The 17,162-nt window shown below is 41.3% G+C and overlaps 1 protein-coding gene across 2 annotated transcripts in view; it reads left to right on the top strand.

The window, feature by feature from the left end:
* dclk1a (doublecortin-like kinase 1a) overlaps nt 1-17,162 on the top strand; it is a 45,569-nt gene that overhangs the window by 6,835 nt on the left and 21,572 nt on the right. For both annotated transcript variants that reach the window (XM_085174083.1, XM_085174084.1), the window contains 2 exons: nt 8,958-9,057; nt 14,469-14,576. In XM_085174083.1, the coding sequence (XP_085030209.1) occupies nt 8,958-9,057; nt 14,469-14,576 (208 nt within the window). The remainder of the gene's footprint in view (nt 1-8,957; nt 9,058-14,468; nt 14,577-17,162) is intronic.

Raw genomic sequence — 17,162 nt, 5'->3', positions numbered from 1 at the left:
GCAAGGCAAAAGAATCTCTTATATCCTTTTATCGTCATCTTCTGTTTCCTCTGCAACCTCCTTTTTCTCCACCACGCCCCCTTTTGAAATTTTCTCTCCACCCATGACTGCATCTGTTCTATTTGCATCTTCATATATTATTCATCCTCATTACCCAGTTTTCTATCCCCACATCTTTACGTTTTCTGGTCTTATATGTCCTCACTCCTTACTTTTCTCAGTATGTCTGTCACTTTGCTGGCAGCCTTCCACTGTTTTCTTTTTTTCATGGCTGTCTAGTCTTCATTTAATTAGCACACTCGACATGCATCCCCAAATCCAAGAGGCTGCAACATATGGCATTGCTCTTTCTGCACCCCCCACCCTCCCTACCCACCCTCCTTTTTTTTTTTTTTTTGCACATTACTCCATATTTGTTTTGTTTTTCATTGTTTTAATTGTGCCTGTCTCCTTTCTCCCTCTGAGTCTGAATCCAGCTCAGTGACTATAGACAAGGTGCTACATTAGTGATACTTACAGAACGCAAGGACAGCGATTATGTTATGCTCATATGCAAAGCATTAGATCTTGTTATTCGCTGCGGGATGTATTTAATGTTGATGATGTCACCTTTTCTGTATATGAGGATCGTGGGAAGCAGAGCCCCCATCTGCTTCTGCTGTTCTGCTGAGTCACAGTTACTCAGCACAGTGTGGATATGTGTATTTGTTGCTAGTACATAGTCAATTTGTTACTGTGGAGTGTAGTTTTGCATTCCCAAGCAGAAATGCTAAGACTATACTGCTGTTTTTGTGTGTAAACAGGCTGTTTTGTCAGGCTGTCTGTCTGTTTCTTTCTGGTTTGGTAAGCCAGTCTGTGTGTGTGTGTGTGTCTTGGTCCACCAGTGAAGAGTGACTGTAGCAGATTGGGGAGCCTATTGTAGTTAGAGGATCTGCTGCCAAATTAGGATCGATGGCAGACGTTTCCAGCCCTGGCAGACTGTTCAGGACTTAGTCACACCACAACTTTATCACACACACACACACGCACATGCACATGCATATACATATACAGTCTGACTCATTCACTTCCTGAGTCACTCGTTCTCTAATCTGCCTCAAATGAATCTGCATTTGAAAGATTGGATTCCAGCTTCATGCTTTTGGCTGCTTAAAGAGTCGGACTGACACATATCATCTGTCAGATTAGATTTTGTCTAATGTGACAGAAGATATATTTCATTTGAACAAAGCTCATCCAGGCCAGCTGGAAGGCAAAAATGCCGTGCTTTGTTAATAAACACCTCAGAAGTTTTAAAATCGCAAAAAATAAATGTTAATGTGTGGCTAACAGAACCAAACCTTCAGAAGCAAAATCTTTGCATCCTTTATGACCAAGAGTTGTATTTAATGCAGTAGTGGCTAGTCAGCACAACTCACTACACTTATTATTATGCATTTTTTTAATGGTGTCATGAATGTTTTTTAAACCATCATCAGAGCCTGCACTATTGCTCATTGTTCTTTATTTCTGTCTATCAGCATCAACTTCAAAAGGTCAGAGTTTAATCTGCATGTTGGCATCTTTAAGTATACGCATTATAGAGTAGTGCATGTTTGTCTTTCCTCTATTATTGCAGTTAAAAAAGGCTGAATTTACATTTTCATTGGAAGCCATATTGGAAGATTTGTTTAGCTGTGGTTGAGTCAGTCAGACGTGGACTGACGACTTATTTGTTCTTGATTTATTGGTAAATGTTTGTTTATGTTTATTGCAAGTAGCATATTGGGACCACATCCTTATCCAGCCTCATTTTGTATAATAATTAACCTGATTTTGAATCCTTGCCACAGGTTTTATTGTCTTCTGTTAGTTGAGCAAAATAAGACATTTCAAAGCATTTGTCAGAAAAAATTATGATGGAATTTACATTTTATGGATTAATTGAGAGCGTGATCAGCAGGTGAATCAGCCATGAAAAGAGTATTCCATCTCAGCCCTCAAGTTTGTTCTGCTTAGCAGTTAGTTAGACTGCTTCCTCACTGCTCACTTAATTGATCCCAAGGCACCCGCTTACTTAGGCTCTAAAAACCTGTTTTAGCTCATTAATTCAGCATACATTCGTATTTTATGCATCGCACACACGTGCTCCTGCACGCGCACCGGTTTCCGACTATTGGCTGAAACCAGTAGCTTGAAAGAGAAAGAAGGAGGAAAAACATCTTTACACAAATGAATGACAGGAAGATGCTGTCAAATTTAGAAAGATGTGCATCAAACAGCTTCACAAAGTTTGCTTTCCCCCTGTGGAGGCCAGAAGCAGTTACATAAGCTGTTATGCAACAAAGCATCCAGCCAGGCAGGCAGGCAGTCTGCTGCTCTGGTTTGAGGTGAACGCAGTAACACCAGCGTTTTTCAGCCTGCTGCAGTTAATTGGCCCCACATCAATGCTGTTTTTGTTTCTTCTGTTTGCTTTCCCCCCCGGTTCTTCCTGCCATCCCTTGTTCCCCGCTCCTCTCTGTCAGTTCACATTCAGTTTCTGGTGAAACTGGGCTCTTCGCGTTGTGCTGATTAAATCAGCGGAAGGTCACGTGTAAATTCACCATCAGGGTACGGACAGTGTCCTGATCTCTGTTAGATCACTGTCTCTCTGTCCTTTAGTCAGGTGGCTCTGCACTTCTCTGCGTCTCCTCTGGGTCTACGAGGACATTAGGAGGTGATTAGAAGAATAAGGAAATTAGCTTTAGTTGTTTCATGTGAGAATGTTTTTGGTGATGCTGTATTGCTGCTTAAATATTAAAGCTTTGTCAGTCAGTGTCATGGTTTTTTTCTTCACATCAGAGGCTCTGAATGATAGAAACAAACACTTTACCCTTTGTTGTTTCTGTATATCCACATTTGTGTCAGTTCCATCTGTCTATCCTCCCATCTTCAATATCCTACAAGAAAAGTTTTTTTCAGAGCAGCGTGAAAGGCCCTGTTGGCTCGCTATGGTCAATTCAGCACCACAGACAGCTCCTCCTCAGTCTGAGACGTGGCATTTCCGTGGGCTGGATTATGTTGACCTCACCGTCTATTGTGGTGCAAAAGATTAGTGGTTGAATCGTCTTTTCTTCTGCTTCTGCTCTTGTTTCTTTTTTTAAATTCTGGATTTGTAGCCATATGTTTGACTAAGTTTGTTATCAGAGAAAGAAAAAACATTTTAAAAAGTACCCAAAAATGAGGTGCAGGAAGGGTACAGACTCATTTGTATTTTTGTTTTAATTAATTGGAATTATTTTTGGTTCATAAAAGTCATTGAATGATCAAAATCACAAACTCCCACCTATGCTGATGTGTTCAAAAGCCAACAATATAAACTGAGTGACTAGTGATGTGAAATAAAGAGTACGAACTAAGTGAAATTTAAGCAAATTTCAACCTCCTGTTACCTAGTAGTAAATCCAATTGCATGCAGCCTCACGTAGTTACACATAATCGTCTCTATCTATGATTGGCTGTCAGAAATTCCCACTAAAATGTGACAGGAGCTGACAGGTGTGTCTTCCACCTGTCAGCTCCTGAAATCAGACAGAGGGACATAAATAGGCGATCCAAATGAGCAGAGCGAGAAGTGTTGTCACTGATCATTTGCTACCAGCATATGATTCACGAGAGCGGATGGAAAGTGAGAGCCAGACAGATGCTTTGATTTAAATGTGTGTGTGTGTGTGCATTTTTCCTTGCCAAATAAGCATTAACACCGTATATGCCATATGTTATGTGTGATCTTATAAAAAGCAGGATAGATGCTATGACTCACTGTAGATTAATCTGCATACTTAAACTGTTTTCATGTGGTTTTTTTAAGTTCTTTTGAGTCCCAGATGTCCTACTTAAGCTTTAGGTAGGCGAATGTAGGTGAATACTTTTGCATATGTTTAATTTCAATTGTAGGTTGTTCTTTTGTCATTATATTTATGTGCTTCAGTTCTCTTGATTCCAGGTAAATTGAGTCAATTTCTTTTTTCATTTGTGGGATTTTGTATTGGCTGTGTCCTCTTCCTGTGATTATTAAACAGCGCCACCGTGTGGTGGCAGTTATTTCCCTGCGTCAGTTTCTCATCCACCTTTGGTCTGATGTTCTGGACATTGCATTAGCTGCGACACCGTGTAAGACCAAAACCTGCAGGTTTCCCCAAATATGATTTATATTTGTGCTGAAAGACAAAATGAAAAGCAAATAGAAGAAAGAGCGAGGAACAGACACGTCATGGAGTTAGGTGATTCTACACTAGATGGCGTAGTGGCGACATAAAACAGCTTCATAATGGACTGTTGGTTGTTTTATGCACGTTGACCAGGAGTTGGAGGCTTATTCTGTAAGGTTTTCTCTAACTGTTTTTTTCCATTGTGGAAAATAAACAAAACTTTGCCCCCATTGTTATATAAAACACAGTGATACCTATTAAACTGCCCTGTTAAGTGTGATAGCAGTGGACAGTAAAGGAAGAAGTTCAGGGTCAGGGCCATAAGGCCCAGCAAAGAATAAGCTGACATTTTTTCCCTTACTGGTGCTGAGCTGATGGGAAGATTATGAAATCTCCATACTCCTCTGCTCTCCTCTCACTGTTTTAGATTAGATTAGATTTAGATGAGTCTTTTCCTCCGGTGCTCCGTTTCTCTCACCCCGGCCTTGTTTTAGCAGCAGTAGATGTTGTGTAACTGTGCTGGTTCTCTGGGAGAAGGGAGCATCAGAAACATCAAAGTGGCTTGTTTTGTCATTGGGCTCGGATAAGGGCTCGGAGCAGCAGTCAGGAATAGATCTTCTCCGCTGCCCCCCCCCCCCCCCCCCCCCCCCTATTTGCTTCCTCTCTAACTCAGGGGATTTGATGATTTGGTTTAATCTCTCTCTGATTTTCTTTTTGATTGTTTTCTTTTCCTTTTCTTTTCCTTTTGCTCTCTTCACCTTTACCAGCTCACTCATCTCCTCATCATCAGTTGATCCGTCTTCCTGAGTGTTTCAGAAAAGCACTTCTTCCTCTCTCAACGTCTTTTTTTTCACCATTAACCAGGTCATGTGCCGCAAGGGCGTGTTTCTGCATTTGTGTGAATGAAGCAGATCATATCATACTATAAGCAAATCATACTCATAGTAGATAAATTATTAATGATGGAGCTCTCTTAACACCATGTACGCATTGTTGCAGTCAGTGGCATGCATCAACCATGCAACAGTGCCTTAAGGGCATCATCACCATGGCAGCTATACTTTTACTCACCAGTCTCAGTAGACAGTTTGTGTTTGTGTGTTGCTCATTAGCTGCCCCAGATGAAACTTGTCCTTATTTCCCGTCCTTATCTTCCCTGAATCCTCATTCTTTCGCTTATTTATCTTATTACACTCTGCGTGCTTTTTCCCCTCCATGTTTGCCCAGTATTTTTGTTGTTCTCAGGTTGATATGCTTCAAATATCCTAATTTCAAACAAGGGTCTTTGTTAAATAGCAGCAGTCCTGGCTTAAGGACTCAATCTAACTGCTTCAGAGCAGCAGATGTATACAGATATTTAGAGCCCTCTGCTCCAGTCCTGCACAAATTGATTGGAACAACAGGATGTGCATCATGCCAATAAAGATCACAGATTTCAAAAGAGTCCAAGCTTTAAATCGATGAGGCTCAAACGAAGAGTCTTAGATGTCAAAAGAAAAATCTTTCCATTAGAGATGAAATGGATCAATATTTGCACTCAACATTTTGCAGTTGTAGCTCCTCAAATCAGAGAGCATTGTTGGCTCATTTTCTTTTATATAGTGTATACAACATAAACATTGTTAGAATAGCTCTAATAAAGATAAATAAAATGAAAATCTTTTTTTAGAGATCATAGGTTTGTGCATAAAAATGCATATATAAGAGTCATTTCTACAGTCTCTGGTATGGATGAACACACAAAAATATAGTCGTTCATATTGATTAATAAACAGTTGTGCAAATGCAAGGCTGTACTAAACTAAAATCATCAAAAGAAATATTTATTTAAAGTAATTTTTCTGTGTTAAAAAAAGTGCAAAGGTGCTGAGACTTAGCATGATAATTACTATAATTGCATGCAGTACAAGAGGGCAAAAGGTAGAGGGCGAGGACAGTTTGGCAGTTTTTGCAAAAAGGAGAGAGCCACATGTGCTGGTTTATGGTATGCTGTCTGTTATACGCCTGGAGACAAAATCTGTGTGGTTGCACTTTTTTCCTGTTTTTAGGGACGTAAATGAGAAATACACAATATAGCATATGGTGAGCCCATAGGATGGCAAGTCCATGTCGTGCTTTTGGGCTGTGCCTGGCGGGCCTCTTGGAGTTAGATGAGGTGCTTTGGGCATCTGGCTAGGAGACCTCCTTTTCACCTCCTAGATGAGATGTTTCAGGCATGTCCTGCTGGGAGGGGGATGCAGAGCAGACCCGGGATACTCTGGAGAGGTTATTTCTCTCAACTGACTTGGGAAACTGGCTCCTGTGGTTTCCTGCAGACATCAGTGGTCAGAGTGCTTGCTGCGACCACACATGCTGCAAGAAGTTAACCACTGAGCCCATACAACTGATAGGGGACACTGCCACAGCAGCTGAGAGCAGCTCAAGACGGCTATGATTAATGAGAGCTTGTAGGTAAACCCTAACCTTGTCTTCACCAGTCAGGTAACCTTGACACACCTACTGAAGGGTTCCCATCAAAGTGAGCACTCTCACCACCTCGCCTGTCCTTGTTTATCATAAGAAAGCCATTACATCCAGTTGCTTCAGCTTATAGCAAAGCATCTTTGACATTTGTTTCACCCTGTCAGATCAGTAGTTCAAAAATGCAAAGATATCATCAGGAGTCAGAAGCTCAACATCTCTCATCTCTCTCTCAAAAACAAGGTCACAATTGTGTTTGATTATCTAAACAATTGGCAATTCATTTTCTTTCAGTCAGCTCATTAATTAATTGACCAAGCAGCATGCGTCATTAGAGAGTGACTGATGTAATGTAGGCTGTGTAAAGACAATGAGAGATGTGTTCATTGGAGCATCACAGGTGACAGATTCAGCTTGCTGCAACTAAACACGAGTGTATGTGAGACCAAAGTTTGCCTGAGCCTGAAGCAGCCAATAACATTATCAGTGACAAACTTTTCAGTAATCGCTGTGCTTTCAAAGTAGAAGTTGTGTTCAGTGTACTGTAAGCACAAAATCTGATATCACTTTGAAAAAATACTCGAATTAAAAAACGTTACCTTTATAGAAGTGGCCAAGTCGTCAGCGCTGACGCACTTGGGAAATGTTTCCGGCATCTGTATCACACCATCTTGTTAGGAAGTTGAGCCGCTCGCCCCTGAAATAATCACCAGCTCTATCAGGGGACATCAGGGAACAAAGCAATATGCACTCTGTTATGAAACTGGAGTAATATCATTTCCACACGCAGACACACACACACACACGCAACACACGCACACATACGCAGACACACACAAGCCTTAATTTAAAAAGTTAAATGAAAGTGATCCATACTCCACAGAGAGCCTGTGTCTGAGATTAAACTTGTTTTCTATCTCCCCGCTGGCTCATCTGTGGGTCTACGGGGGGTAAAGCAGGACAACTCCCTTCTTGACACACACAGACGCACACACAGAGTGGCCTCTTTGCTGTTTATTTGGCATTTTGCTGATAATGCTGTTACATCATTTGTGACTTTCTTTTGGGGCACTGATTGGTGGCTAATGGGAATCTAAATGGATTCTTGGATGCTAATTGCCATGAAAATGCAATAACTGAAGCTTTGTGTTTGTGTGCTAACTTCAGGCGGTGTTACACTTGCATGCAGCCTAAACTATAATAGCTCCTAATAGGTTTTTGGTAGGAGATTTGTCATACTAGATGAATGAACTATTGTCTTCCAGTAAATCCCTTTCTGACTGTACCGTTTCCAGTGGAGAAATATCATTTGGAATATTGATGTCTTGGAATTGAAATGTGATGGTTGGCCTGTGGGGTGTAATTAAAGTTATTTGAGCAAGTCACGCAGCGTTTAGATCAGATATGGAATTAGCTGTTGACTAAATCAAATAGGAAAAAAATGAACGGTGGTGTGCTTTTCATCCTGTTTGTCATCATAAACAGCCCATTGCTGAGGTTTCTTCCTGGTAGAGAACCAGTGATCTTACAAATTAAAAAGGCACATAACATCTGTCTTGTGCTGCAGCTGAAGATTTGTGAACAATGTGTTTATTACGCATGTCTTAATGAAATGGTATCCATTATGTAGAAAGCCTTAAAAAATAATCCAACACTAACTGTGGTGTTAACCAAATCTGTGGTTTTGGTTTTAACTGCACATTAGGGAGCTCATCAAATAATGACAGCGACGCCTTCAGAGTCCTTTTATCTGTAGGTCCGTCTACCTCATCCATCCTTCTCTTTGTTATTCACCACCATTTATAAGGTACTGGCCTTCATTTAACCCCACTTGCTTCTCTGGATGTCCGGTGCATGAGCTACGGTGCATCAGCAAATTAGTGAGTCAGCAAGGTCCCATTATAGTTACTGATAGACTGATTAGGTGCAGAAGCAGCACAGTGCTGCTGCTTGGGGACTTGTCGGGAACATGGACTGTCTATAAAGAGGTTTGGCGAGCACACAAAATGAACCAAACAAAACCAGCACGCACACACCTCTGGTGTTCTTCACAGTCCTGGGGCTCAGTGAATGTGCCCCTTCACCCGAGCACAGGCAGAGGAAGCCAGTGTTGTGAGCATGCACAATGCAGAGTATGTGAGTGGCTCTCGCAGTTTGCAATGTATACATACAAACACTATCAGCAGCTTAGAAGTAACTAAAGTAGACTATGTGACTAAATTTGACAACATGTTAGCAAATTGCTGTTGTCAGAAAATCTCATTTTCCTGAATAAAACATTGAGCCTTTATCCAACCTTACAAAAACTGAGCTCTTCCATCTTTTCAGGTGTCATGCCTGCAGGACTTCTTTGGTGACGAGGACATCTTTGTGGCTTGTGGACCAGAGAAGTTCCGCTATCAAGATGACTTGATGCTGGATGAAAGTGGTGAGAAATACCTTCTCTTACATTTCTATCCTCACGTTTCCTATTTTATTCTTCCCTCCCTTTCTTACTTTCTATTTTCTATCAAATTAACCAAATCTTTTTTTTAAACCATTAGTCATTTTATAAGCACTCTTTAAATGACCCCAACTTTGTTATTGTTACGGTTCGACGGGGAGAACTCAAGCGCAGGACTCCAGAATCAGCTGTACACAATAATTTATTTACAGAATCCACCTTGTCTATTTACAGGAAGTGCAGGGCAGTGCTATATACAATTAAGTGAGGGACGGGGCTCCGGGGAAATCCAAGGGGGTAGTCACGCGTTCTCCAACTCTCCACACTCACGGCCACAGGTTCACTCTTCCACACTCGACACAAAGAATCACACGGGGAGGGAATCCAGGAGGTCTGTAGACGGGGAGACGAGGAATAGTTACACAGTTCACTTTTAAACACTTGACTTAGCTTTGCTGTAGACTTGACTTTCACTAACGTGTGGCAGACAATGATCCAGCTAAGAACAGCAGTCACCTCCTGGCTTAAATGCTGACCGCCCTGATTAAGCTCAGGTGTTTCCTCCCACCAAGGGCGTGAACCCACAATGAGTTCTGCCCTGGCGATAGAGAAGAGGAGAGAGTGGAAGTTGGAGAGAAAGATAGAAAAAACCTCAGATCAGCTGGATGCTGATCCTGCTGGGCGTGACAGTTACTATTTGTGCTAGAGACAAAAGGAAAATACTTTTGGAAAGAATAGAAGATATTTGGTGTATCATGGTAGCACAGAGCTGTCATAAGGTACTGCTTTCTGAACACAGCTCTTCCTTCATTAGCATAACTCCTCAACCACTTTAGGCTAGAGAGAAAATTCAAAGGATTCCTGAACGATGACAATTATTTTGACATTTTACAGCCAAAATTACAAAATAAGTCCAGGGTCCTGTATGATACTTGGGTGATAAAGGGCTAAGTACATGCACATCATCATAAAACATTTCAGTGACTAAAATAAAAAAAACATTACCGGTAATCTTCCTGGTTCAACCCTGTGCTTGATGTCCAACACATTTTACATTTTGGGCCACAAACAGCCCACTTTGACCAGTGAAAGTCCCATTTCTGTCAGTGTAAAAGAAATTTAAGTACACATTTCACCCTGGAGATATCTTCATATAAAAACTGTCTGTTTCTCTTCATGATGAAGAAATGCTGCTGACACTTTGGGCTAAAGTTGCAAGAAATAATTGTAACACAGAAGTGTTTTGCTAATTCACAGTACGATTTGTCTCACTAAAATAAACAAGATCTTTTCTGTCATTTAATTGTTTTTCTATTACTTTTTTACTGGTGTACAAATGTAGGAAAGGCTGTAAAACTAAAAGCAGTTCAATAACCGACATTTATGTCCTCATACATTTTTTCCAAAGCCATTGCATGGGCCAAATTGGAGTTTTTGCCAGGCCCATTCTGGCCACCGGGCCTCATGTTCGACACCCCAGCTGTAGGCAGTCTACTTCATCCTCTCCTCTCGGTCCACTGCACTTAAACCACCGTATAACCTATTTTACCATTGTTCCTCTCCCTCTTTTCTGCCTGTCTCCCCACCGCTATCCACTGAGGACGTGTTCTGTCCTCACTTTACCCATCTGTGTGTGCTGCTGCCCGTCTCTCTCCCCCTTCCCTTCACTCCTGCCATTTAGTGCTCATCTGTATTCTTACCCTTTCATCTCTCTTCCTGTCTCCTACATGAATGAGTGTGCACTGGGTTTTGTTGAAAGGTTTATTCAATTTATTTGTTTCCCAGGTATCCATCCCACCTGGGTTGCAAACCTCCACCCCCTACCCTCTTTTGTCTCCCTTTTCCCCTCACTCCTCCTCACTGTTCTTTCATTTGGAGCACATTGTGCCTTCCTGCTTTCATTAGCTATGTCTTCCTTTGGTAACCTTCCTCTGTCTTGAGAATGATAACAACAAAACTTTCTCCTTCATGCGGCAAGGTTTATAAGCCTGTGATTCGACTATGTTTAATTAATTACTGACGATCGTCTCCATAAGCATTTTAAACCAATCACTTATAGCTAAGAAGCACCTCTTATCCATGTGATGAAAATTTAATTATCTGCCCACGCTTGCTACAACTGTGTGTGAACAAAAAACACACTAACAGCACAGCAAGCATGCCCACTGTCGTCCTTGCTCTTAGAGTTCGTAGTGTACATTAGTACATTTTCTAGTACATCAGGATTTGCTGTATTTTCTTGCTGGAAGAATACAATAGGGCCATTTCCACCTCAAAGCTTCCTCCAAATCCGTTTTTGAGCTGCTGTTAAAAGAGCTCCAGTCCTCTTCGATACACTGTAAATCTGTGGAGTTCAGCTGCCTGTTTTCCTGTTTCTTTTCATGTATTCCCAGTTTGTCTCAATGATGTTGAAATAAGGGCTCTGTGGGGACCACAGAAGTGGTTGCAGGGCTGCTTGTTCTTGTGTCTCTGCCTGTATCGTAGGCTGCTGTCATGCTACTGAGTGAAGACTAGTCAGACAGCTCCCCAATGAAAACACGTGTTTGAAGAATCCAGATATGTCAAACTCAACCCTGTACATCTCTAACTTTCACCTAAAACTGCCTTTAAACTTCAAGATTTATTCAAGTCAGATTGATTTCTGACCTTGTGTTGACTATTTAATGTGTGAAGGACATAAAGGCCTGGTAATGTAATCGTAATTCAGGAAAGTTTTCAGGCACCCATGTTTATATTTTGCTAGAAAAGGGTGAAATAGGTCCAAAGATGCCTTTGTGCAAATACATTATAACAGGCAAGAACTGGGGTTGTATAAATCTAATGAGCCTGAAAGTCAGTGTTTGGTATTCCCATCTTTATTCTTGTACACAGCCTGAATGCTCTTAGGCAAACCATCTTGCTTTAAGTAGTCTTCAGGAATAGTTCTCCAGGCTTCTTGAAGGATGTTCAAAGCTTCCTTTTTTTCTGTTTTCTGTCAAGATGATGTCACGCTGCTTCAGTAATATTAAGGTTCAGGCTCTGGAGAGGCCAATCCATGATTGATATAGAGTTTGTGTGTTTTTCTATTCAGGTGTGCTTTACGGCAGCGGGAGTGTGTTTGGGATCTTTCGCATTAGACCTGTTGTCACTAATTTTCCGTACAGTTCTTGTGTAATTTGGCATCCATAAGTCTTTGTTCTCTATTTATCTTCCTTGAGAATGGCTTCTTAACAGGTACACTTCCATTGAGACCATTTCTGATGAGACTTCAGTGAACATTAGATTTATTAACTGAAGGGACAGATGTTGTTGGTACAAAAATACTATTTTAAGTCTGTCAAACTGTTATCTGTATTATTTTTCATAGACTCATCTAAAGAAATTGGAACAAATAATGTGTTTTGTTCTGGCTCTTAGTAACAAAGTGGCTAAAGATACTATTTAAAATAGATTCTGTGTTATCCGTTACGTGTGGACACAACACTGGTCATTCCTTGTGTTTTGTGCATTTTTTAAGCCTGAATGATTCATGGGTCAGTGTTAAGTGGCTTAATAGTTAATGAATAAAAACATTCCTGTGAGAATGGTCCGGTACAAGAACTAGACTGAAAATGAGCAGTGATAAAGCAACCAATGTCCAAAGAAAAACTTTGAAAGACCTTGAGAAAGCCTGGAAAACTAAACCAAATTAGTAATGGCTCAATACATGGTACCGTATATCAACTGTCCCCTGATCACTCCCAGTATTTCCCAAGAATGTGTGCCAAATGCATTTAAATGCAACACTTCTAGTTGCAAATAGCCAGATGTAACATTATCTGTATTCTAACAGATTGTTGTGATAATTGTTGTAATCAGACTACTCCTTGCTCCATCCCCAACTACATCCAATATTTATTAAACTTCAGTTTCATTTAACTTGTATTAAAACCAAACAGTGCTAAAGGGTGCAATCTCTTACATTTATAGGGAACATCTTCTTCGTATCCAAAATGTTTCCACTAGTCTCGTATGAAAGGTCCTCATGTAAATACTGTGAATATCAGATTACTATAAGAAAATCTACCCCAAAGATACCAAAGATAAGAGTATACATTCAGCTTTTACCCACGTAGGATCCTTTGTTTAATTTCTCAATTAAATGCTCTCATGTGACCATTGAGGGGTAGTATGGTAATGGTCTCTAAACACCCCAAATGTCCTTTATGAAAGTTTGGGCACAATCAACACCATTAAAAACGTTACACAGATTCTTCTACATAGGTCGATTTTTATCCAGAGAATTCGTCTGAACCACATTTCCACCCCAAAAACAGTGATTAAAACACAGCCATATCTAATGTTTTATAGACACCTCATCATGCGCTGGCAGACAGCAAGAGGAGAGCAAGAGGCAGAAATAGACAGACAGGAATGGAGAGCGACAAACGAAACAGACAGCGTAACAGAGAGACATCTGGAGTCAGAGCTGCAGACAACTTCGCCTCCTCTCAGCATCGCTATAATTATCGCCTCTGCCTCAGCTCTGGCACACTGTCATCATGTTAACACTCGGTATTGTACATTAATCACTGGGCCACAAACGTCTGCCACACAAGCAAATGCAAATACAGACAGACACACAGCCAGGCTCTCATAGGCACGCACGCATGCACTCGCAGGCAAAAGCACATACACACACGCACACACACACGCACACAGACATGTGCGGGGCAAGCTGTACAATTTCTCTTTCCCACTGGTCTATAATGGCAATGAGCTATAATGGGGCTGGGTTAATGAACAGTGGAGGAGTAAAGTTTTGGGGATGGAGCCGACACGGAGCGTGTGTTTTAATACCATCACATGGCTCATTTACTAGCACTGTGTGTGTGTGTGTGTGTCTGTAAGACCTCCGTGAGTCATAGCTGTCACTTCTGAAGCACCACAATAATTGCGTTTGGAAAACGAGCCCACTGAAGGTCAGGGCTCGTTTTTGCAGGGGGACCTGAAGGTAAAACCAATTACAAGTGTGCCGATACATTAGTGGTTTGCTGTTCTCTTGCATGGCTAAAGGTTAGACTCACTCAAAAACAATATTAAAACAGTAGCTGGCTTAAAATCCATAAACTTGTCATTTCAGTCTGACAGAGCTGTCGTGTTGTTCGAGTGCTCTGATGGTGTAATATTAAGGCTGTTTCTGTGCCACAAACCACAGTGTCATGTTACAGTGTCGCACACCTAATGTCAGTTTATTTGAGCATGAAATCCTTAGTGCTGCAAGAAGGTAAAAAAGCTGCTACCTCCTTAGGATTTGAATTTCTACAGCTTATACATTTTGGATTTCAGCGCACTGGATGAATACATAAAGGTGAGTGAATTAATATTTGCTAAACAGTCCCTGAACACCTCTATCTGTCCTCTCTTTGTGCTTGCAGAGTGTCGTATGATGAAATCATTGATCTATGGGAGGATGTCAGGCTCTTTGAACCGAGGCTCCCCCAGAACTGTTGTCCAATCGCTGCGCAGCAAGTCGCCTGCATCTGGTAAGACAGCAAAAGTTTCTGTCTTCTTCTAGTCCTCTCTTTAAGTAGTTTAACACACCCTGTAACTCATCCCCTGCCCTTTTTTTTGAGCTTGTGCATGTCTGCAGCACCTCAGATGCGTTCGCCGTGGTCGGGAGTTGTTTGTGTAATAATAGCTCATCGTTTGATTGCTTGGTGTTTTCTAGATCGTCACTTAATCTGCATCTCAGTGCAGTATGAATGAACACGATGAAATCTGAGCTCTGTGGAGTGTCTCGCGGTGTACATATGTGAGCTGCGCCTTGTTGCTTGAATGTGAATTCAAATGAATGTTTTCACAAGGGAGGAGAGAAAAAGGCAAACAGGGATGAGAGAGGTAAAAAGCAACAACAAAAAAGAGAGAGAGAGAGGGAGGGTGGAAGGAGTGAAGATGAGAGGGAAAGATGAACGGGGCTGGTGACTCAATCCTGCAGCTCCCAACAAGCCGTGCTTCACCTGACATACTAATGAAATGTAATAAGCTTGCACTGGTGTCTGCTCTTATTGTTTGTGCCCGAGAGTCTGTCTAGAAGTCCTTTTGAGATAACAGCAGACAAAACGTGCATAAAAACAATCATTCTGATAGATGAATGCAGCTTTCATTAATGTACCACAACTGTTTGTGTGTGTGTCTGTGTGTGTGTGTGTTTAAGAGGCCAAACATTCATTCAGTCTGTCTCAGAGCTGGCGAGAACTTGATGATTAGTTTAGAGCTTTGAACAAAGTCAGGCCATTCTTTGTCTGATTGCACAGCTTGAGCTTTGGTTGTGTGTAATATGCCTGGTTATGCAACAGTGCACTTAACTTTTCCTCCTCACTGTAATCATTTTATGATTTGTACGCGTATAAAGACCTATTGGGGTTTTTTTTGTGGTAGGGGGGTTATTGAGTGGGTGATGCAACACACAGAAACTACTAAAGAAGAATTTGTTCCACCTGCTGCTGAAGTCCAGAGGCACCATTTATTTCTTTATTATTATTATTATTATTATTATTATTATTTTACCCTTAAATCGTAACCGTAACGTGACCATGCAGAACGAAAGTGAACATTTGCTGCTGGATTTTTTGTTGACCTGAATAGGAAGAAGGATGTAAACAGCTGGGGTAAGGAGAGAAACTTCTGGATGCTGAAGGCTTGAAAACTTTGGGGAAAGGTTATGAGAGTGAGTCATACACCACCATCTGATCTCGCTGGCTGCAGCAAAGTCTGGAATAAAGGTGTATCCTGGTGTGTGTGTGTGTGTGTGTCTGTGTGAGAGAGAGAGAGAAAGAGAAAACAAGAGACTGGCGGAGGGAGGGACTGATTCGTCTTGGTTGCCATGGGAACATAGCACAGTAGGAGCATGTAGCTACAGACACAATGGCCTGTGACAACCATATATGGCAGGGACTTCCTGTGAAATGGCCTGCAGAGGGGAGAGGAGCTGACTGACGTTCGGCCCTCGCCCTGACTCAGAACGTCCCTGCGTTTTTTTCACGTCGCCAAAATGTTCACCTTCTGGTGTTGCTTCCGCTGCTTAACATCATCAAATATTCCCTGACTGGCGTTGACTGTTTTCTGTTTGTATTTACTCCCTCAGACATTGTTGGTCAGGAACAAAATAGCGGTGGAAATCTGTTGATCGGCTCTTCTGTCTGACCCTGACTAACCTTCTGCTGCTCTTTTATTCAAATGTTAAAAGCACATCGTGTTCCCTCCCCTTGAGGACAACATGTTCTGTTATAGTAGTGAACAACAGCTGATACTGCTGAACCAGGAGCACATTCACTTATCAATATGTATGTACAGTTAGGTTCATATTTTCTTTGGACAAAGACAATTATTGTAGTTTTCTGTGGATTTTAAATCAAACAATCACTGCGTGACTGAACCACAGACTTCCAGCTTTAATTCAAGGGGCTCAGCAAATGTATTCCATTAACTCTTTAGGAATCACTTTTTTTATACACAGTCCCCAATTTTTAGAGGCTCTAAAGTAATTGGACATTCGTCTAACAAGCAGTTTAATGGCCATGTGAGGCCTGTTCTGCTGTTATTCCTTGAGCTCATTCCAAGTGTTAAAATTTGAATTTGGAAGCTGTTCACTGGACCTTTCAATATGAGGTCTAAAGATCCATTCTTAAAAAGAAGGAATGAACTGGCCAGCTCAGCAACACCGAAAGACCAGAAAGATCACAGAGGAGAACTAAAGTGGATGATCCGAGAATATGTTCCCAAAGAAAAACAACTTCATAACATCAAGCCAAGTCAAGACCAACACTCTTGGGGAGATAGGAGTATCATCGTCAAGGTCAACAATCAAAAGACACCTTCAAAAATATAAACAGACACTTGTGCAAACTACTGGTTTGGCTCAAGAGCAAGACATCCATCCACGTTAGGCTTTGCCAGAAAACATCCAAAACAGCCTGCACACTTCTGAAGCCAATTCTTTGGACAGATGAAACCAAAATGAACTTTTACCAGAATGTGGGGAGGAGAAAAGTAAGAGAAGGAGAACAACAGCTCATGATCTGATCCACAGTATCTGCCAAACATGGTGGAGTCAGTGTTATGGCATGAGC

This window comes from Neolamprologus multifasciatus, chromosome 10 (genome assembly GCF_963576455.1).
Source record: "Neolamprologus multifasciatus chromosome 10, fNeoMul1.2, whole genome shotgun sequence".
Classification (NCBI taxonomy): domain Eukaryota; kingdom Metazoa; phylum Chordata; class Actinopteri; order Cichliformes; family Cichlidae; genus Neolamprologus; species Neolamprologus multifasciatus.
This window is presented reverse-complemented; position numbering and strand designations above follow the sequence as displayed.